Source organism: Fundulus heteroclitus, chromosome 22 (assembly GCF_011125445.2).
Source record: "Fundulus heteroclitus isolate FHET01 chromosome 22, MU-UCD_Fhet_4.1, whole genome shotgun sequence".
NCBI classification, from domain to species: Eukaryota; Metazoa; Chordata; class Actinopteri; order Cyprinodontiformes; family Fundulidae; genus Fundulus; species Fundulus heteroclitus.
In genome coordinates this window covers 6,048,972-6,071,530 of record NC_046382.1, presented here as the reverse complement: position 1 = coordinate 6,071,530, position 22,559 = coordinate 6,048,972, and the positions used below count along the sequence as shown (strand labels likewise).

The window sequence follows — 22,559 nt, the reverse complement described above, 5'->3', positions numbered from 1 at the left end:
TGGTCAGGCAGCACACGCTGGCGTTCACCCCCGCCTGTGGAAAGATGGACTCCTTTGGGCTGGGAGGCAACGGGCAGCTGGGCACGCGCTCCACCTGCAACAGGAAGAGCCCCGCTCCGGTCAAAGGGCCGTGGGCCAACGCCGCTTCCTCAGAGGAGAACGGTGAGGCCTCGCAGCTCCAGCCTGGCGTCAGCGCTTCAGTTACTAATAATGGTGTAGACATTTAAAACCACGTTAAGTCAGAGATACGAGGTGGAAATGAAACAAATGAACTATACAGCTGCACAATCCCAGACATGATTACTAAATCGTTCTGTTTCATGTCCAGACGGTGAGCAGAGCTGCTTTGTCAAAAGGATTTATGCCGGAGGAGATCAGAGCTTTGCTCATTACTGCACCACTAATGTGAGTATGATGGAAAAAAGGCTCAGTCTGTTTCGCTGAATCATCAGTTTGTGCCTGAGTGCATATTCTCTGTACATACGTGTGCTTTAGTGGCAACTCCAGAGTGTAGAGGGAGGATTGTTGCTCCTGCAGCATTTTAGTAGCAGGCGAATCTGTGGATGCCTGGAAAAGCAGAGAAACTCCTAAATCTCCTCTTCCTCCTGTACTAAAGCAAAGGGGAACCAGATCTGAGAGGAGTGCAGCTATTAGAGCATGTGAACCAACAGCAAGTCTGTTCAGGTTGCATCATGGGAAATGATGCACTGAGGTGCAGCTGGCGGTGGATCAGGCCCAAAACCATGAATCCACTGTAGCAGCTGTCTGCATTCTATAGAAAACCTAAAACAACTATATGCTCGGCTGTGAAATGTAGAAAACCAAATTAGAAGTTACTGGAGCTGAATGTGACCTCATTGTGTCACAGCTAGGACTAAATTACTCTTCCTCTTGGATCTGGACTCATGGCCGGTCGGTTCTGGACTGACTTTTGGTTCCAGGTGTTTAATGGGTCTCGTTTTGATCGTTGTAATTTAACTCTGCATGTTGTCGCATCATGACCGTCTGCAGCAGCGTATCTGAAAAGTGTGGCGTGTCTTTCTGCTTGTAGCTGGAACAGCTGCTAACCCTGATCTGTTTCAGGTTTTAGGGTTTTGTGCAGGACTTTTGAATCCATGGTCCTCTGGGATTCCTTCAGCTCAGATTTAAGGAACACAGAAACGACCAAAATGACCGAAATTTAAAGTAGCTTTACGTTTTATCGGGTTTGTCTTCCCCTCCACTCACTACTCCTGCTGATTTTATATGTTTTTTGTTTCCACCTGCAGGACGCTCAGGACACCGGCAGTCTGAGAATCCAGGATCCCCAGAGGAAGATCTGCACCCTGAGCGAAGACGTTGTGCAGAAATGGCTGAACCACTCAGCAGGACGACTGCCGGCAGAAATCTCCAAGTAAAGCCGTCACCTTTAAATCAAGATTAAAAACACATTTGTTTAGGATTGCCTTCGACTGTTCTAGTTAAACTGTTCTACTGAAACATCATTAGTTAAACTTTTTTTTAGTCCAACTGTTTTTAATGTTCTATTTTGTTTCTACATTTTATTCCTACTTGCTTTTATTCTGTTTTATTTTCCTATATTTTAATCATGTAAAGCACTTTGCATTGTCTCTGTACTGAATTGTGCTATATAAATAAATTTGCCTTGCCTTGCCTTGTCACATCCCTCCTGTGGCATCATTCTCAGCACTGACTTTGACCAGACTAACCATCTCCTGTCTGTCTGATTGCTGCAGTGAGATCGACCTGGTGTTCTCCTCCGCCAGCTGCCTCAACGGCTCCTTCCTGTCCACCAGGTGAGGCCCGGTTCTGCTGCAGCAGGACTAAAGCTGATCAGCTTGTTTTAAAAACTGTGTCTTTTGCCCAGTCATCCAGGTCACTTCAGCACCAGCAGCAAATGTTCTGGGCTGGACATGAACGCGGCTCGCCTGCTGCTCCACAGACTGATCCAGCAGGACCAGCCAAAGATTTCCCAGCAGGTCGGTGCTCACGTTTCTCCAGCTCAGCCTGTTCTCTACAGGTCTGATGTGGAGGGGAGCGAACCATCTCCTTAGCGAGATAAAACACTTTATGATGCATGTTTCGACTCTTCTAACACAGTCCACCAGATTTTTATTCAAGCTGTCCTGATATTTCAGAGAGTTTTAACATCTCATGTAATGTAGCAAGTTTATCCGGGTCAATCTGCTCGTTTTCCTTAGATAACATTTGACCAATCTGTATAATCTGATTGAATTTGACTTTGTAAAGTGCCTTGAGATGACGTGTTAGGAATTGGTGCTATATAAATAAAACTGAATTGAATTGTAGAGAAAGAGACCCACAGCATCACAGATCCTTCACCATGTTTAACTACAGAATCATTTATGAGCTCAGCTGCGATGGAGTCAAATTATTGCTCTGAACTGTACGATAACCGTTTAATTTAGCAGCGTAGTTAATTTTATGAACCATTTCCTGACGTGTTAATGCAGCCGAATTCATCTGCATTACTTTAAAGGCTTATTATCCTGTCTTTCCCATTTTGAAGAGTACCGTATTTTTCAGATTATAAGGCGCACTAAATATTCTTCCCTGGTGTGTAATATCACTCCTAGGAGGACAGAGTAGCTGGACTACACTGTCCTGTTTGTAACATAAGACCAAAATAATTTTAACTTTTATATTGAATTGTACCACATAACATTAGTCAGTAAGCACAACTTTAATTATATATAAGGCGCACAATGAATTTTTGAGAAGATTTAAGGATTTTTATCCTTAAATCTTCTTGTCTTAAATCTTTTTGTCTTTATAGTTCGATAAATACGGTAGCTGTCATATATGTACTTATATGTAATATACTGTATTTTATATTTGTTGAGGTTGTGGAAAAGCAAATGATGTTGAGGTAGTGATATTTACGCTGCAAAAAGGGAACTAAAAGTAAAGAACCTTTTCTTGAAATGAGCAGGTAAATAAGATTATCTGCCCGTGAAATTAGAATTTCTACCCCTAAAATAAGATAATTAGATATTCTGCACTTGAAATAAGATGATGGCGATGAGTTGTTCTCATTTTAAGTGCAAAAATCTTAACCAATTAGGAGATAATCTTATTTACCAGCTCAAATCATGAACAAATGCACTCATTCAAGAACATTTTACGTATTTTAGCTCAGTTTTTGCAGTGAGTGCTTATCAGCTGGATTTCTCTGAACACTTCAGTGAGAAATGAAGCTGCTGCAATAAAAGATGAATTTATTTTTAACAGCAGAGCTGCAAATAGTCATAGTCATGTCAAGCGTAGTTAATTTCATAAACCATTTCCTGACATGTTAATGCAGCCGTATTCATCTGAATTACTTTAAAGGTTTTTTATCTTGTCTTTCCCATTTTGAAGAGTACCGTATTTTTCAGATTATAAGGCGCATTAAATATTCTTCCCTAGTGTGTAATATCACTCCTTCACCTCCACAGCTCTCTATTCGTCTCTGTCAGGAGGACAGAGTAGCTGGACTACACTGCCCTGTTTGTAACATGAGGCCAAAATAAATTAACTTTTATATTGAATTACCAGATTTTTGAGCACATTGTACCACATAACATCAGTCAGTAAGCACAACTTTAATTATATATAAGGCACACCATGAATTTTTGAGAAGATTTAAGGATTTTTAAATGTGTCTTTATAGTTCGATAAATACGGTAGCTGTCATATATGTACTTATATGTAATATACTGTATTTTATATTTGTTGAGGTTGTGGAAAAGCAAATGATGTTGAGGTAGTGATATTTACGCTGCAAAAAGGGAACTAAAAGTAAAGAAACTTTTAGTGAAATGACTGTATTTATCCTTGAAATTAACAGGTAAATAAGATTATCTGCCCGTGAAATTAGAATTTCTACCCCTTTAATAAGATAATTAGATATTCTGCACTTGAAAAAAGATGATGAGTTATTCTCATTTTAAGTGCAAACATCTTATTTCATTAAGAGATAATCTTATTTACCAGCTCAAATCATGAACAAATGCACTCATTCAAGAATATTTTACGTATTTTAGCTCAGTTTTTGCAGTGAGTGCTTATCAGCTGGATTTCTCTGAACATTTCAGTGAGAAATGAAGCTGCTGCAATAAAAGATGAATTTATTTTTATTAACAGAACTGCAAATACTCGTGTAAATCTACTTCCAGCAGCATTTTCCCATGAAAGGATCAATCTGAGCGACCCTTTAGTAGGGCTGGACGATAATTCAATAATAATATATATCGATCGATAGACGTATGGTTCAATATAAAAAACAGGAGTCAATAAAAAGTTCAATAAAAGAACATTGCATTCTAGCCTATCATGTAGGTTAATACTAGTCATTACATCCTCCCAACCAATCACAAACCCAGGAATGCTCCATCAGCCCTCAGAGTTCAGAGAACATGTGTCCTTTTTTTTGTCTTTTTTAACACTTACAGTTTTCGTAAATAGTTGGTTCAATAAAGGGTTGAGTTTGAATCCATTTATTTAGAAATAGGCCATTAAGCAACAGCATAAAATCACCAGGGCTGTACTTCAAATGTATATTTTGATTTTTATTTTTTTTACAATCATCGATATCGATCAATAGGATTTCTGTTTTATCGATATGCTTTTTTTTCTATATTGTCCAGCCCTACCCTTTAATGCTTATTCCTCTCAGCATGGTTCCTCTGACCACTGCGACCCTAACCTGACCCCTGAGCCTCATGTCCTCCATGTTTTCTGCCTCAGGTCGCTGCCAGCCTGGAGAAGGAGCTGATTCCCCGGCTGACCAGCTCTCCTCCAGACATCGAGGCTCTGAGGCTCTACCTGACTCTGCCAGAATGTCCCCTCTTCAGCGACCGCAGCAATTACATCACCATCACCATCCCGTTTGCCAAATGCATCATCAGCCTGAAGGAGGCGCCCCTGAAGGTGTTGGGTACGTATCTGCTGAGCATCCGCTGACCCGGTCAGGTCGTCTTTGTCTCACGGCGTTCCTCTCCTTCAGGAAACTGGTGGTCCACGCTTGAGCCGCTGTTCTTCCAGCGGCTGGTGGACCTCTACAAGGACGTGGTGCTTTATCTGCTCCAGATGCACAAGATGGGCATCCCTCTGGCCGAGCAGCGCATCTTCACCTGCTTCGTGGACACCTCGCTCCGGTTCCTGGAGATCCTGCACAAGGTGAGAGAAGGAAGAAACGAGAACCTGCGATTCTCTGCGGCAGCTGCCAGACTTCCCCCTCTGCTCTTCCCTGCAGGTGAACGAGAAAGCAGGGAGCATCATTCAGTACGACAAGTTCTACATCCACGAGCTGGACGAGCTGGTGGACATCAGGAACGACTACGTCACCTGGATTCAGAGGCAGATGTACCCCATGGTGAGCCTGCCGGGTTCACAGCTCATAATAACAGGACTTCTTTCCACATTTAATGATGTTAAAAACCCAAACTTCAGTCTGTTTTCATGGGATTTTACATGATGGAGCACAGCACAGCAGGAAGATTATGGCTAATTGGAAGGAAAATATTAATAATGTGTTACAGGTTTTATATTCGGCTCCTTTAGTCAGATTCCCAAAAATAAAACACCTTCAGGATTCACCAGACCAGGAAATACTCTACCTGTGCATCATTTACCTTCAGTATAAATAAAGCTGTTCTGTTCTGGCCTCGCGCTGCAAAAAGGCAACTAAGAGTAAGTCAAATTGTCTTAAAATTTGTGTATTTTTTCTTGATTTGAGCTGCTTAATAAGGCTTTTTACAAATGGAATGAGTATTTTTACCCCTAAAATAAGATAATTAGACATCCTGCACTTAAAGTAAGATGATGGATTATTCCTATTTTAAGTGGAGGAATCTTACTCCATTGGCAAATAGTCTTATTTAGCTGCTCAAAGAAAAATATACTAATTTTAAGGCAATTTTACTTAATTTTAGTTTCCTTTTTGCAATGCAGAGGTTTGTTAGAGGACATTAGATCACAAACAGCACCGTGAAAACTCAGCAGACGGGTCAGGGAGTCAGCCTATAAAACATTATGCCCAGAGCTCTGATCGATACTTCAGCTGGAGACGGAGAGGACGGACCCCCAGCAGGCACTTAAACCGCCTGCTGGGGCAAGAAAGGTGTTGGACAGAGGATCAGCCAAGAGACTCCTGGTAACTCAGGAGGAACTGCAGAGAGACGCAGCTCAGGTGGAGGAACCTGCAAACGGGAAAAGTATTTGCGGCTTTTTGATCGGGGGCTGTTTTATGCAAGAAGACTAAATGCAGGTCAGGTTTATTTGTTGCACATTTCAGTAACAAGACAATTCAAAGTGCTGAACATGAACAGAACAGAAAACTTTACAGAGGAATAGTAGCAGCAGGTCAAGATATAAGACAAGTAGGACTTCTAGATTCATGGTGAAAGTGGACAAGAAGCCTCCTACTCTTCCAACCGGTCTTCTGATTTCAGGGAACCGTTTCTGCTGACTTTAAGAGTCAAGATCAGTTTCAACCGGTGCAGAAAGGGGTAAACTGCATCTTTGACCAATCATGCACTGTCTACACAAGACAAAGGGCTTTCCTTTGAACCTCTGACTGAATCTAATATGAAAACGCCCGTCTTTTTGAAATTTTTGTTTCAAAATACTCAGTATGCATCCAAGTTTAAAGGCTGTCCCAAAGCAGAGTGGGCAGAAAGTTCAGCCTGCAGAGTTGGTTTCTTTCCCTGCAGCTGTACCTGCAGCCTAATGTGGGTCTGCTAGCTGTCGTCTGTGGACGTGGTCAGACATCTAGTTGACTTGTGTTTGTGCCTCTGTCCTCAGGGACGTGACGGACTGGTGACTTTCTGCAAGTATCCCTTCGTCTTCGATGCTCAGGCCAAAACGGCGCTGCTTCAGACGGACGCCGTCATCCAGATGCAGGTTTCTGACTCCTCTGAGTTTTTACCGCTCGACGTAAAGGAGCGTCCTGACGCTCGGCCGCTGATCGTCTCCCGTTTAAACCCAGATGGCCGTGGATCAGGCGCAGCTGCAGAACTTCAGCTCCATGTTCATGCCGGCCGTGGAGTCGGTGAACCCTTGTCTGATCCTCATCGTCCGGAGGGAGAACATCGTCGGAGACACCATGGAGGTCCTGAGGAAATCCAAGAACGTCGACTACAAGAAACCGCTCAAGGTGAATGAAATGTCACAGAAGACGATTATATGTTAGACATCCAGAGTCTCTGTGTTCAGCAGCTGTGTCTGATGTCTGAAGAGCTCTACACCCTGAATGGGTTTTGCTCTCTTTTCACACATTTAACATACAAGTAAAGTGGAAAAGGAGAAAGCGTGTTCAAAATGTCTGAATATTTCATGTTAAAGTTTGAGTTTCTGTATTTTTTAGCTATCCTTTCTTGTCTTGCAGGTGATCTTTGTGGGAGAAGATGCGGTGGATGCTGGAGGCGTCAGGAAGGAGTTCTTCCTGCTGATCATGAAGGAGCTGCTGGATCCCAAGTATGGGATGTTTCGCTACTACGAGGAGTCCAGGCTCATCTGGTTCTCACACAAGGTGCGGCCGTCCGTGTGAATTAACACACTAAAGAATACAAAAACAGGACCTTAATTTACTAACGATGCAGTAATAATAGCGCAGAGCTGTTGACACTCAGAGGCGCCGCTGGTGAAAATGTGTGAAAAGATTTTAAGTCGTATTTTACAGCAAATATTTGAAACGGAGGCCTCCTCCCTCTGAGCCGCTCCTAGAAATGAGAAAGACTAGAGAACATATTCAAGTATGTTGATCATCATAAATCAGGAAGTGTAAACGCTTCCTTCCTGGACTTCCTCTTATCTATCAGAGCAATAATAGAAACGTTTAAAACAATCATCAGAAATGAAGCGTGCTCTGTTAGGGTCACAGCTTTCTCTCTCCTACCTTCCTGAATGTAAACATGTGGACTTTATTCAGCTCAGCTTATTCAGACCCTAACAGGAACCACACTGAGCCTTAATGCAACAAGCCATTAATCTGATGCAAAAACCAGATAAATATGGGGGAAACCACCTTTTACTCACTGTTGAGTAAGGCAGGGGAGCTGTGATGCTGTGGGCCTGTTTCTCTTCTCAACTCCCCAATAACTGTATTGTAAATCTGATCATTAACTTTTTGAAATCCCAGAATGATTTAATCTGAGTTCTGATGGAAAACTAGAAACCTTTCATAATCGGGTCTTCCAGCAGGAGAATGATTCTGGTTCTCATAATCAGCCGAGAGGAAACCTGGAGAGAGCCGAATAAAACGTAGCATAAAGAGGATTAACATGTAACATTCATCTCTCCTTATGCTCCAGTCTAGTAAAACGTTAGAGGAGAAAACTCCTGCTTCATGTTGGCAACAGAGGGTTGAACAGAGAACCGTATTTTTCAGACTATAAGTTGCACTTTCTTCATAGTTTGGCCGACCCTGTGACTTATAGTCAGGTCTGACTTGTATATCAATTTTAAATGCTGTTAAATCATACTGACCATGAACCAAGTAGTAAACATTTGTCAAATAGCCACAAGAGGGCGCTCTATGCTTGTGAAAGAGATCCATTCCTCTACCACTTAAAAATTTATTAAAAACTAACTTAAAGACGACAGAGACAGAACATGTTTGTGTTGTTTTGCTGTCGACGATATGTCAACATTTTAAAAATATCGACATTAAAAAATAGATTCATTTAAGAGATATAAGATGAGACTAAATCGTTTATATGGAGATGGTTAATGTAAATTCTACTTTTATGTCTTCCAGTACGTTGTTTTTTTTCAGCTGTTTCTCATTTATCTACAGCTGTTTGTTTAAAAATGTGCCTGTGAGACATTAGAGACAAAGCTTTGATTTATAAACGCCTTTTTATAATTACCGTCTTTTTCGGATTAAAAGTTGCTCCTTTTTTCATAGTTTAGAAAATTACTTATCGGGCTGTCCGTAAAGCTAACAGCAGCTAGCGCTAGCTTACAGCTCTGTTGTCCGGCCAGGTTACAACTTCCCTGATGCACATGAGCTTTATGTTGCTCTGAAACATCCGTGTCGTTCTGTTAGCTTAGCACGTACACTCACGATCTAAATTTAGCATCATTTTGACATTACGCTGAAATGTGCTGGATAAAACCTGCTAATTTGAGTTGCTAATTTACTCCATTCATCCCAGGTATGTTCCAGGTTATTCAGCTGGTTGTGGATGCAGTTGTGCAAATGAATAAACTGCCATCCCAGATTAAATGTCAGTTTTTAGTCTTGGATTGTGTGAAATAAATTCCTAAATAAATACGACTTATAGTCTAGAAAATTCAGCATTAACATCAAGGAGCTGTATAACCCAGACGTGGGTCATAATGTTCTACGTAGTGTCTGAGGAGCACCTCTCTGCTTCCAGACCTTTGAGGACTTTGACCTGTTCAACCTGATCGGGGTCATCTGCGGTCTGGCCATCTACAACTTCACCATCGTGGAGCTCAACTTCCCTCTGGCGCTCTACAAAAAGCTTCTGAAGAGCAAACCCACGCTGGAGGACCTGAAGGAGCTGATGCCCGACGTGGGGAGGTCGGTGCTCGCCGTCTTCCTTCCTGTCCCGTCTGAATGTCCGGGTTCTGCCTGGCTATCCCGTTCTAACCTCTCTGTGCCTTACCTTTACGCTAGGAGCCTGCAGGAGCTGCTGGACTACGCAGAAGACGACGTGGAGGACATCTTCTGCTTGAATTTCACTGTAAGTCTACGCCTAGAGAGGACAGGTGTAGCGAGGAGCTGCTGTTCAGTGGGATGAAGCCAGAACGCCGTGTGTCTGTGTTCCAGATCACAGAGGATAACTACGGCGCCACAGAGGTCCTGGAGCTGGTACCGAACGGGGCGAACATCAACGTCAACAAGTCAAACCGGTAAAAACGTCTCCGCTGTCCTATTCCAGTCCACAGCTGACCGTCTCATTTGACCGATGATGGATTTTTCCCTCCAGGCAGGAGTTTGTCGACGCCTACGTCGACTACGTGTTCAACGCCGCCGTGCGGCCTCTGTTCGAGGGTTTCTACGCAGGCTTCCACAAAGTGTGCGGTGGAAAGGTGCTGGAGCTGTTCCAGCCCAGCGAGCTGCAGGCCATGATCATCGGCAACACCAACTATGACTGGACCGAGCTGGAGAAGGTGCTTTACCTCAACGTGCTGCTGTACAAAACCTCCACCAGGATGTGTTAAAGTATTCCTACGGTTTTAGTTTATGGGTTTTATGTTTTTATGGTGGCTTTGAAGGAACTGCAGAGACTCACAGTTCAGATGGAGAATCTTTACAAAGCGTTGCCCGTATTCACAAAAACTCTCAGTCTTAAGCTCAGACTCCTTGGTAGGAATTTTTCTCAGTGAGGAGGTGTGGTTGACCCCGTTGCTAAGGGTGACGCTGTCTTTCAAGACCTCTGATTGGTTGGTGCTACAAGAAGAAAAAAAATAACACAAATGTGCTCCTGGTGATGAAAGCAGAGAAATTAGTTGATTATTGTCATCATGATGAAATTTAGCTAAATTAATTGACTTTCACACAGAATCTAAATGTTGCAAAGCACCTTCTTTACTTTATTTTGATTTGCCCATTTATTTTTTTTAAATGGAGAAACAAGGTGCAGTAAACTGAACTGGACAGCAGCTCATCTGTCCGCTCAGCTCTAGGAGGAGAGTAGAGGAGTGTTGAAGGGTAAATTAGTCTCTGGATCACGGCGTAGAGACTCAGACTGATGCGTGTTGCTGCAGATCCGTTTATATTTTTCTGCCTTATGCACCAGCCTGGAAAACGAGGAGCGCTGCAGCATCAAAAGCCAGGAGATGGCATTACACAAGAAAACTTCTACATGACCATTTAGGCTGCTCAAATGATCATGCAACACAGAAAATACTTTATCACATCTTTTATATACATTCTTTGTAAATTTCTCCACTTTTTATTCAAGATTATTCAGTATTAATATTATTTATCGTCAGTAAAATGATGTTGCTATTGCCACACCTTTAACCTATCGAGACGTTGAAACTAATTTCCCTCTATGGGGATGATAAAGTTTATCTTATACAGGTAATAATACTTGTATGAGTTAGAGAAGTTAATAAGCTAATTTCCTCCACTGCTTAGGAAGTGGATCCGGCCAATCAGCTCTCTCTGTTTCCACCATCTTCCTGCTTCAGACACTCTGAGGCTCGCTGAAAGTCCTCCTCCCTACTCCTAACGTTGTTCACTTAGGAGCTCTCTGAAGGCCTAAGATGCTTTATCTTACAGAGATAAAAGCTAATAAGATAAGAAAGCGTTATACACACGTTTATAGATGGCAGGTGTGCAGCAGCAGGGAAACGGCTCAGACCCTGAGGTAGAGGACAGAGCAAAATGAAACTTTTTAGTCCACATGCAGGTAAAACCACCACCCTACTGTACAGTGAAGAACGGTGGTGGCAGCATGATGCTATGGGCTGCTTTTATTTCACCAGGAGGAGGAAACCTGGTCCCAGTTAATGGAAGGATGGATAGAGCCAAACACAGACATCCTCAAAAGACTTGGAGTCATAGAAAGAGCAGAATGGCCTAGTCAAAGTAATGTTCAGTTTCCATCTAACCTGACTGAGCTTTAGCTGTTTGGCAAATATTTCAGCTTTTAGTTGTTTAGAGGCGTTGGAGACAAACCCAAAAACAGATGAAAGCTTCAGTTCTGGGCGTTCTTAAGGAGCTGAGGACAAATGCCTGTCGCACTTTTCAGATTCAGATTTGTTAAGAAATGCAGGAACCCTGAATCGTTAACCTTTATAATTAAGCGCTGCTGTGTTGGTCAGTCTATAATCCCACTAAAACTGCATTAATAATTACGCTTTATGCTCCACAGAGCACTGAATACAAAGGGGAGTACTGGGCCGAGCATCCCACCATAAAGCTCTTCTGGGAGGTCTTCCACCAGCTTCCCTTGGACAAGAAAAAGCAGTTTCTCTGTAAGTTCGGCCCCCAAAGGGCCCGACGACGAGGCGTCAGCAGGTGGGTCCCCTCATCATGCCGCCCTCACATTGTCCCTGTTTTCCTCAGTGTTCCTCACAGGAAGCGACCGCATCCCCATCCTGGGCATGAAAAGCCTGAAGCTGGTGATCCAGCCCACCGGGGGAGGGGAGCACTACCTGCCTGTGGCCCACACCTGCTTCAACCTGCTGGACCTGCCCAAGTACAGCAGCTCAGAGACGCTGAGGGAGAAGCTCCTACACGCCATAGATCACAATCAGGGCTTCAACCTGGCCTGATGCAGGGACACCGCCGGTGGCCAACACATTCCCTACCCTCTGCTGCAGGCAGGAGTCCGGGCTTTCCTGAACTCGCTTCATGCCGTCAGTGTTTCAGCCCGGCTACGACGACCCGGGTCTGTAGGTTCGCTCTGATTCAGGTCTGGAGTGTGAAGAGGCAGAAAAACGGCAACAGAAGCCGTGAGAAGCAACGAGGCTAAAACACTGAATGTCATGATCAGATTTTTTTTATAGGCTGCGCCTCAGCAGGACAAAGAGGACCCAGATGTGTGGAGAGGCGCTCTGATCCCAGGGTTTGTGTTCATCTGTGAATCTAGACGACGTTGACATGCTGACGGCTGACAAACGATTGAATGCAGACTTTATTTTATGGGCTGTAAGCCTTAAGCAATCAGTAAATGTAAAATAAAGTACAGCCACAGAAATAAAAACGTACTTCTCTGGGGTGCTGTGTGGTAAGACCAGTGTTTAACAGCTTCTCTTGGTTTCTTTATGCCATAAAACCTAAGATGTTTTTAAACTTAGGAGTGAAAAAGTTTTAACATCCTCACAAACAAAATTTAGCTGAACTTAAAGTTCTGATCATTTTTACCTCGTCGCTGCTACATGGAGCGGTTCTTCAGGCGGTTCCTGCTGGCAGGAGCTCCTTCAGAGGTTATTCAATTTAAATTCAGATTCATTTATATAGCACCAATTCATGATACGTGTCACCTAAAGGCACGTTCCTACATCAAATTATATAAGATTATACAGATTGGTGGACAGTTGTCTGCATTGTTGATGGCTTTGCAGCAATCCCTCATTATGTTATGTCTGCAGCAGAGGTGTGTTGTACTTCACAGGATCAGAATAAAATTCCCAAATAAAGAAATAACCCGGGTTTTTACCTGGACAGCTGACCAGTCTGGAGTAAAGCTGTCTGGGAGGAACAGAGCAGAGCAGGTCTGCAGGAAGTTTCCCTCCTACTGTTTGGTCCATGATGAGGCAGAGCTATAAGTCTGCTCTGGAGATGGAAATCTGCCATCAGTGATTTTAAAGCTCTACAAGCTAACAAAGGTTCTGTTCTGCAGACTCCTCCAGAACCTCTGATCCTCATGCAGCTCCGCCCACTTTCTCTCATCTGGTCTGACTTGGATGTAAACAGTGGTTTTGAATGCATCAGTTAACATTTTTAGCTCAGTAAAATATAACAGCTGAACTTTCTGGCTTTATAGAACATTTCCCACATCAGGCCGAGGAACCAGAAACGTCCCAGGACTCTGTTGGAGCTCCTCTGGCCTTTCTGGAAGCTTAAATTATTGAAGTTATTGATGGAAAGACCAAATTTCCCTGAAGATTCACATTTCTCCCGCAACTCAGTTTAGTGACAGTGCATTGCTCTGAAAACCTGGTTGGGGTGACTGACAGAGAAATTCAGCTATAATCGGTGTCCTCTGCTGGGTTTTCATCACAGAGGAAGGAGCTGCCATGTTGTCCTGGTGCTTTAGCTGCTGTAGGAGCCGGGAAACGAGGAACCACGTCTTTTGCAGTTACGTTGGGAGGAAACCAAGCTAACGTCCCGGGATAATCTGCTTGGCCAGTGGATGTTCAGGAATCATTTCTGAATCTCACAATCTGTCTGCCTCGGTTAAAGCAGTTGGAAACCGGTCCCTTTAAGTCGGGAACGATGGTTCTGCTGCTTTTCCTTCTGCTAATTTCCCTAAAAATACAACTCCTGTTTCTGTCTAGCTCATTTCTTTGAAGTAGTTTTCTGTCCTGATATTTCTCTTTGTCTATCTAGATCTTTACAATCACCCAGTTTATTTGGACTTAAAGTGTCAGTCCCAGCTAACGGGGAACCTTTACCTTGAAGCTGCCATGTTAGGACCGAATTTCCTTTCAGCCACATCCAACACCTACTGCATTATTTGATTTCTACAGGTATCTGTTTGAAATATAAATCGGTTTTCTATCTTTTCTCTGATGGATAGTTTTAACCAAGCCAGGAAAGTTCAGTTCAGTTAAAACTTTGAGGCCCATTAGAATCAGTAGTTGCAGATAAAAACTTGAATCCTCGCATGCTGAATTTTATCGGAGGTGGAGTTGAAAGATGTCCTCAGTCTGTTGGTTTTACACTTTTAACTCAATCTTGATGCAAAGGTTGAAGCTAAAGCCATAGTGGATGGTCTGGGATCAGATATGATCTTGGCTTTCTTTAATATAACATTCTTACTAAATTCTTTAACGTCGCCCTGCAAACCTGATTAGTGACTGAAGGTGACCTATGCCAACGGCTAAAAAGGCAGGAAATGACTAATGAAAACAGAAAAACAGCACCGACGTTAGAAGTGCAAAGTTATCAACCACTGACTCAGGTTTTTAATACTCAAAAGTGACACCATGACAGTCGTCTTTAACCTTGATCACGTGGCGCTTTAGTGTAACCGCTCTGCCAGCCACTTGTTTACAGAATAAAAATGGGACGAGGACACAACCCTGAGGAAGCCCTGTTGATCCAGGGGCTCAGGTACGTGTTATGAGATGATCTTTCCTCATAGGACAGACAGGAAACCAGTGTTTTAGTTCCACATTTTAATGACAAACTGTACATGTTAAGTGATGAGAACACCAGGAGAACATAGCCGTCCTGTGGTGAAGCTTTGGCACGGAGCGTTTGGCCTTAGTGGGGCAGTTCATGGTGGACCAGCTTGTAATGAGACCCGCAGGAAGGACACCGCTGTGGATCTCCCTCATGAAGCCAGAACCACACGATAGCCGTGTTGTCTTCCTCACCTGCAACAACAACATGATGTCAGCCATATGCACCGTCTGCACCATCTTTAGACCGCGGTGCCTTCAGGGGACTCACAGAGACAGCCAACCAGCCTCTTGTTTCCGATGCTGGGAACGATGTGAGGGTCCGCCTTGGTGCCGGTGTACTGTTTGGGCTTCAGGATGCTGTAAGGATCCTGTGGATTTAAAGTTTAGAAGACTGGATCACTCAGAGCAGAGGGTGGGGGCCACTACTCAGAGAAAAACAGAGCAGATCCCCACCTTTCCTTGCTTCAGGGCCTGCAGGGTGCGTCTCTCCAGTCCAGTGGCCTGCTCCTCATCTGTTGGGATGCCTGGAAGAAGGAGCAACGCTCAGGTTCTGGTACATTTCCTCTGAACCGGAGCATGTAGACATAAATAGTTTGGTGGCAATAAAGGTGGACTTTGTCAGGGACACGTCCTGGTGTCAGCAGGGAAACTGGCTGAGATCCAGGGAGCCCTGCCAAAGAGGCGGGTCTAACCAAAGGCCTCTCCACAAAGTTAATGTCCGAATGACCTTCAGTGCGTTTATGTGCTTAACTTCTTTACACGTTAAATAAAATTAAATTAAATAATTACAGGTTTGGTGAATTTTTACAGACCAGAACTGCGTAACAACCTTCAGTGACGCAGTTCTACTACCACCAAACATTTGAGCAGCTGGGAAACAGGTTGCTTTGCGCGCAGAGGAGCAGCGTGACTCCTCGGCTATAAATAAAGCCTACCTCCGGTGGACGCCATGGCTCTCTGCAGCGGCTTCCCCACAGACAGGCCCCTCTGAGCCGGGGCTCTCAGCGCACAGAGCCGGAGAAGAAGGCGGGCCGCCATGCTGCTGCTGCGGTTCCTCTCAGGTGAAGACAATGACCTGCGTCTGACACGGCTGGGAGATGGACTGAAATGACCCCAGAGCAGCTGACCAATAGGAGCGAGAGGTAGGCAGCAACAGCCAATAGAATTAAAGGGAGGGCGGGCCAATGAAGCCGCCTTAAAATTATACTAAAACTGGCCAAAAAAATCATAATTGACAAAGCTCTAAAAATTAGAATGTTGTGAAAAAAATGAAAAATGTTTTAAAATTGTTTTCAATCTTTCAGAAAGTTTAAAATTTATATTATATACGTTCATTACACATGGAGTGAAATGATTGCAGACTTTTTTCTTGTAATTTTGGTGATTACCTTAAGCAAAAAGTGGTTCATGATTGTGCTATGAGTATACTTATTATTACTTATACATATAACCTAAAATGAGGCAGTGTGTATGTACTAGGGGTTTACTTTTTATATTGCATATACTTAACAACAGTATAGTGAAGTATACAGGGGTGTAGTCCAGGGTATACGTGGGTATACAGCGTATACCCACCTTTTTTTCTGTTAGCATTGTGTAACATAGTTAATTGGTTCAGGTTAAATCCTGCTCAAATGTACCATCTGCTGGTAAAACAGGGTACTGCATTCACCCTAGGAAGAGCGGGGTATTATGGGTAATCCTCAGAGCCATGAGGATCACCGACAAGGTAACGCGTCTCTGCTATGTGGTGAAGAAATATTATTTATGCACTTTATAAAATATGTTCATGGGTTTTCTTTTTGCATATTATGGAAATCTGTTTAATCCAGGTTAGGCTACATTTGCTATTATATCGATTTTGTTGTGTTTTAGAAACGTTTAGTTTGTGAGAAAGTGTGGCAGGGATTTCTCACAGTAACATTATGGCTCTTCTTTGCAGGAACTTGTTTCATGCTAGAGATTGACCTTATCTTGATGCTGTTTATGTGTAATGCAGAGCCATGAGGATCATTGACAAAATGGCGAATTAAAGAAAACCAGCTGATGCCAGCTTGAGCTCCCTGTCATTTTTACAACTCCAAAAGAAGCCACCAGAACCGCATAGGCCACAATTGCATAACCCTACTTCTACACAGATTCACTATGAAGGTAAAAGTGTTTTTTTTTTTTTATTTAAAGTCAAATATAAAGTTTCAAGTGTTGAGGGTTGATTGTTTTCATTTCTAGGCTACAATTTATTTTGTGTTTTTGGTCCATCAACAATATTGTGTCACGAGTGTCTCTGCTAAAGCACTTGCTGTATTTACCAATTAGGCCAAGTCTGCAATGAAGTGAAAGTTACTGGATGTTTGCGGTTATTTACTACAACATTAAGATGAACCTGGTTAATAAATGAGAAATATTTTTTTAGAAGAATTAAGAACGTTTGTCTATGAAAATATTCCCCGAAAACATAAAAAAAACTTCAGTTACATTAACCGTATGTGCAGTTCTTAATCATTCGGAATTCCTTAAAATGGTTCCTGCACCACACTTTTAACACCCCTAGCTCACAGTTCCAGAACTGCTGCCATGATGGTGGAAACATTCAATCCTGAACACATATTAAAATCCTGAGTAATAAAAGTAAAGCAGAAGAAATTAAACATTAATGCTCAATAAGTTCAGATCAGTTCATACTCACAGCGCAGCGTCTCTACAGGTCGACTGAGCTGCTGAAATCATCTGATGAAACATTCTGATCTTAGACTAGCAGCTGCAGCTGAAGGAGGAGGAATTTCTATGTTTCTGCTGGCTTCCAGGAAAGTGAAAGTAAAAATTTACTCTTTGCGACTTAAACAGTTTTTATAATCAGTGAAGCAATTCTCTTCCTCGAAGAAGCCCAGGTCAAACATGGCCACATCAAAATGACCTTTGCAGCAAAAAATGTTTCTCTTTTCACTTTGATGAAACAAGTTCAGTCAGAGATGAAAATGAATCAAACCACCTCCAGTCTTTGAAAAAAATCCACGTTGTTCCCATCTAAGCAAGCCTCAATCTGTTCTTTACACATAATAATTCTGATTAAGTTCAGCAAAAAAAAAAACCTGTAACAGAGTTAGCAAGTGGTGAGAAAAAAAGATTAAGAAGAGCTGGTTTGCAGAAATGGACACTTGAGTTTGAGACTTTAACTTAAGTCACACAAAAATTTGTTTTTTGACTCAACATGTGCCCTAAAGACTTGGGGTTTAATAATAACAATAATAAAAATCTCACACCAAGCACCTTTTGCTTCCCAATTATTAATTGGTTAAGGCAAAAAACAAAACAAAACAGATTACTGTATTGATCTTAAGTCAGAAAAGGGCTGAGCTTTTCACATGTTGACGTTAGCTGCCAATCAGTGACGTGCAGTCAGGGGAGGCAAGTGAGGCCAGGCCTCACTTGTCATCATGGAAAGAAAGAAAATATATAATATATTGTTATTCACGCATTCACTTGTAATAAAAGTTATTTTATTTAATCTAATTTACTCATTTTTATCATATTCTCTTTAAAATCGCAGACTTTCGCTGTTTTTCACGTAAATCCTCGGTGGCGCTTGATAGTGAAGCCGGTGAGGCCGCAGCGATCTTGGCCTCCCCTGAGATTGCGCAATCCCATGTTAACTGCGCTGGCTTCCATTCCGTGAATGCATCTTCCTGTCTCTAGATCATAAATTCAATTGTTCAAACAGTTATGAACTGATTTTCCACAATTTAATATATGTGGATTACGAATTGTTTTTGTCATCAAACTGTGTGCAGGTAACATGTTTTCGTGGTGCTGGCCGATCATAAACGACAAAGAACGGATTGTAGGTGAGGCCGGCAGTTCCTTGGCCTCTAGGCAGGGGGCGCTCAAGGAGAACCGCTCGTGATCCAAAAACTGTAGAATCACAGCAAGTTCTGGATGTATTATTAGCGATTTCTGCTAAACAAGTAAAGCACTAAAAAGACTCTAAACATACAGCCGGAACAGGACTGATCAGGGAAGGCTTTCCTCCCTGGCAGTGAGCTCCACTGAGACTGAGAAACTTTTAAAACTGAAGAAGATAAAGACAACTTTTACCGGAAAATTATGATATTTTTGTTCAGAATGAGCGCCGTAGGGACTTAAATTATAAGTAGAGGTAAGACAGCGATACTTATTCATGTTTTGTTTTTGTGATAAAATGTGCGTAATGTGGGTTATAGTTTTAGAATGTGTTACGAATGTAGAAATCCATCATAACTCATAAACTGTTACCAATCAAATGACAAATTTATTTTTTCAACAAAGAATCAATATTTTTTCCATGTCTCTTGGTGAATTTATTTGGCTTAATCAGTCTCCTTCAGCAGTTTGCAATGAGTCTACTCTGTAGAGTGTATATATTTGTAAACAGTGTGCGATTTGCAAAAAAACAGAGAGGGGGGGGGGATCATTTCAAGTGTTTCATAAATGAACATAACAACAAGGTTGTTGTTATGCTGCTTCTTGTCTTGTGACGCTGCCTGCAAATCATCATCCACCAAAGTTCATTCTGTAACATTACCATGACCCGTCATCTACTTTTGACCTTTTCTGTTGATTTTTCGGGCCGAAATATGACAAAATACATTGTTGACGTTCACGCTGCCACACGTTCTCATTCATTACATGGTTAGCTAGCAGCTGCTCTTTCAGGTAAATAGCTAGATCCAGTAGGTTAGACTATAGTTTTTAAACTTGCACCATCTACTGTCTGGACTCGGGAGTGAGTATTAGTTTACTTTAACCGCTTCGAGCAGAAAACGTATTAATACTCTTTAAAAACAGACAACAAAAAAATGAATTAACAAATGTGAAGGACACAAGACATGTATTTATATTAGAGCTGTCAAACGATTAAAATTTTTTTATTTGAATTGATTAATCACATAATGTCGATAGTTAACTCGAGATTAATTGCAAATTAATTGAATGTTTAATCCTTTTATTTCTGAAAGTGTAATAGCCTTGTGTGTAAATAAATTTGTAAATAAATACCATGCCGATATATATTTTTTGCCTCTTAAACAAAGATAGACATGGTATTAGGCATATACATATAAATTAATACAAATTTTACATTTCAATAAAGTCACAAGTTTTGTTCATTTTTTCACTCTCACACACATCTAATTCTGAGCTTTCACACCAACAACAATAATTTCTTTGAATATTTTTGCTTGCTGTTTATATCCATATTCATACAGTTTAAGCCTGGAAAAAGGTTTTAAATTTCCAGGTCATTCCAGTCTTACACTTTGCTTGCAACTGGGCAGGAGCTTAATACCCTTAAAGAGAACTGTTTAGCAACTGTTTAGTAACTCCAGGGGCCTGTTTCAGAAAGGATTACCATGATAGCCTATATGCTATCATGGTAGCAGGCGCTTCAATATTAACATGTCGGCCACCAAAATACTCTTACCTGTTCACTACTTGATGTCGCTGGAATTGGGTCAGGATGTTCTTCGGTTGGGCCCTTTCCTGCGACAAAAGGCTTGCTACATATGTAGGCCGACCGCACTGGTGTACCCAGTGCACACATTTCTCCTTGGCAGTCTTGAAGAAAACATCCTTCATATGCGGCCGATCAGCGTACCTCGAGTCGCTGTTGCACGTTCCATAGCAACAATGTTTAAAAACCATGGTCTTAGATTTGGAAAAAGCAGTCGTTTTAACGAGTAAAACCAAGGCTAACGCACGTCTCTTTTACAGCGAAACAGCGGCGGACTATGCAAGTGTGTCCTACTGCGTACCACGTGATGTGACGTCATCGTGACGTTACGTTTCTAAAAATAGCTCGCTCGCGGTACGCTATTGCAAGATGAACTCCCTGACCTCTGTGCCACGTTGTCCCGTCAATTAAAGTACGGTTCATGGGTTGGGTTTCTGCAATGTTATCAGCGTCTTAAAAACTCATCTTCAGAACCAATGTCTGCGCAAAATGGTGATCTGCACCAAGTAATCTACTTTCAGCAGTTATCACCGGTTATTGCACCGTAAACTGCAGAAAATACGTGCAGAGTTGCTCTGTCTGCCTTTACTACCGTCGGAGGGATATTTCAGCTGGATACAAAGTGTCTAGTGAAGGCAGGTCTCTTAATAACCGCTGTTCATCACTTATTTTAGAGCCCAATTAAGCAATTATACTTTCATAAATGCGCCCAAAAAACCCGCAACCCGTGACTTATGAAATTTACAAGTGCCTTTAGAAAAAAAACAAGCCCAAAGTCGCATGAAATAAACAGTCTGTGCAACAGTGAGCGCGGGTCTGTTTTGCTACATGTACGTGTAGACCTGTATCTCTCTACCTAATGTTAGAAAAATCACATTCTAATCAAAAATATAAACAATATATTTTCATCTTACTTGTGAAAAGTTATCCCTCGAGCCCTGACATAAATTGTCCTTGGATTTGAACAAAAATAAGCTGCACAGTGCAGAGGCATCATTTGTCTGTTTAGCTTGAATCAGCAGGATAGGGTAGCAGGTCGACCGCCCCAAGATGGCGGCCGTAATTCATGCGCAGCGACAGTCAATGCGGGGTCTACTGTTATATTATGTCTATGCATTTTATAGTAAAAAGAAAAAAAAATGGCAGGCAGAGATTTTGAGGCTTTGGTGTTAAAGGGTTTAGAGGAGCAGCAGGACGCCGTGCACGCTGCGGCTCCGTGTGCATGTTCACACGTTTCCTGTATAAAACTAAAAGTCCAGAATAGGAAGAAGTTGTGATGTGGAAATGTTCCATGTGGTTCTGTTGTTGGTGTTGGTTCAGCTTCTGGTTTGGTGCCGCAGGAGTTTAGCTAGAAAATGAAAAACTGGTCTTCAGTCTGTCCAAGTTAGCAGTTTGGAAGTAAAGAAGCAGATTTTAGTCCCAGACTATCAGCATCGGCTCTTCTTTCATTCTCAACGTGTTTTCAAGGTTTGGAAAGATGGAGCAGAAATATCATTTCATCATTGCTTTGAGTTTCTGCTGCTGATTTATTCAACTAAAGAACAAATCAGTTATTTTAAAACATGTTGGAAAGAAGATGGAAATGTTTTACTGTAAATTAGGACTTTTTGAAAGTCACTGTTGATAGAAAAAAAATCTGTTTTATTGAAACTTGATCAGAGGGGCAGAAGAGAATGAGCAGCAAATGAATCAAATACAGAAGAAAATCTGTTTACTGCTAATTAAAACACACGAAGCAGGACTGCAGCAAATATACAAAAGGAAGATTTAACATATGAAGTGTTTAGAAAAATAGGAGCAGACAGAAACAGATAATGTCCAGAGATTGAGGAAAAACTGGCTAACATTTCAATGAAATCTGACTGATGAATGAAAGTAAAAAACCAAGAGAGAAAGTCAACATGCTGATATTCAGAGTGAAGCTTTGACTGGAAACAGGCAGAAAAACAACATGTGGATCGTGGAATAATCCCAGCTTCCATCTTTAAAGGACTGGAAGAGGAAGAAGTTTCCAAGGAATCATTTAGAAGAGTTTCACAAAGAAACAGATTGAATCCATGAATGTGAAAACATGTTTCTGAGTGAAAGAGACAGACATGAACAGACTGAACTATCTGTTCAACAGGGAGAGGCTTTCTCTGACAGGAGGAGACTCTTTAGACTCAACTCGGCACAGAAACACTGAGGAACCAATGGACAAGAACCCAAAGCCAGGAAGCAGAGGTTCAGTGAA

At 42.0% G+C, this 22,559-nt stretch overlaps 3 protein-coding genes across 6 annotated transcripts in view; 1 reads left to right on the top strand and 2 right to left on the bottom strand.

Moving 5' to 3' along the window:
* Nucleotides 1-12,733, top strand: part of herc4 (HECT and RLD domain containing E3 ubiquitin protein ligase 4) — a 34,953-nt gene extending 22,220 nt beyond the window's left edge. For 3 of the 4 annotated variants that reach the window (XM_036126502.1, XM_036126503.1, XM_036126501.1), the window contains 17 exons: nucleotides 8-162; nucleotides 329-405; nucleotides 1,269-1,393; nucleotides 1,737-1,796; nucleotides 1,868-1,979; nucleotides 4,750-4,939; nucleotides 5,009-5,181; nucleotides 5,258-5,377; nucleotides 6,808-6,906; nucleotides 6,992-7,159; nucleotides 7,391-7,534; nucleotides 9,387-9,553; nucleotides 9,650-9,716; nucleotides 9,803-9,885; nucleotides 9,963-10,146; nucleotides 11,859-11,961; nucleotides 12,053-12,261. In XM_036126502.1, the coding sequence (XP_035982395.1) occupies nucleotides 8-162; nucleotides 329-405; nucleotides 1,269-1,393; nucleotides 1,737-1,796; nucleotides 1,868-1,979; nucleotides 4,750-4,939; nucleotides 5,009-5,181; nucleotides 5,258-5,377; nucleotides 6,808-6,906; nucleotides 6,992-7,159; nucleotides 7,391-7,534; nucleotides 9,387-9,553; nucleotides 9,650-9,716; nucleotides 9,803-9,885; nucleotides 9,963-10,146; nucleotides 11,859-11,961; nucleotides 12,053-12,261 (2,236 nt within the window). Of the gene's footprint in view, nucleotides 1-7; nucleotides 163-328; nucleotides 406-1,268; nucleotides 1,394-1,736; nucleotides 1,797-1,867; nucleotides 1,980-4,749; nucleotides 4,940-5,008; nucleotides 5,182-5,257; nucleotides 5,378-6,807; nucleotides 6,907-6,991; nucleotides 7,160-7,390; nucleotides 7,535-9,386; nucleotides 9,554-9,649; nucleotides 9,717-9,802; nucleotides 9,886-9,962; nucleotides 10,147-11,858; nucleotides 11,962-12,052 lie in introns of all 4 variants that reach the window. The other variant, XM_036126500.1, reaches the window with a different exon arrangement.
* Nucleotides 12,734-14,817: 2,084 nt separating this feature from the next.
* Nucleotides 14,818-15,947, bottom strand: LOC105923605 (cytochrome c oxidase subunit 5B, mitochondrial). Its single transcript, XM_012859585.3, has 4 exons — nucleotides 15,777-15,947; nucleotides 15,295-15,365; nucleotides 15,110-15,209; nucleotides 14,818-15,033 (listed from the first exon to the last, which is right to left on the bottom strand). The coding sequence occupies exons 1-4, from the start codon at nucleotides 15,877-15,879 to the stop codon at nucleotides 14,921-14,923; spliced, it is 387 nt and encodes a 128-aa protein (XP_012715039.1). The 5' UTR covers nucleotides 15,880-15,947; the 3' UTR covers nucleotides 14,818-14,920.
* Nucleotides 15,948-22,454: 6,507 nt separating this feature from the next.
* LOC118557151 (NACHT, LRR and PYD domains-containing protein 12-like) overlaps nucleotides 22,455-22,559 on the bottom strand; it is a gene marked incomplete at its 3' end in the record, with an annotated part of 105,124 nt that continues 105,019 nt past the window's right edge. Inside the window, exon 9 of the mRNA XM_036126504.1 lies at nucleotides 22,455-22,559. This exon is cut by the window's right edge and continues 452 nt beyond it. Coding sequence (XP_035982397.1) covers nucleotides 22,455-22,559 — 105 coding nt within the window.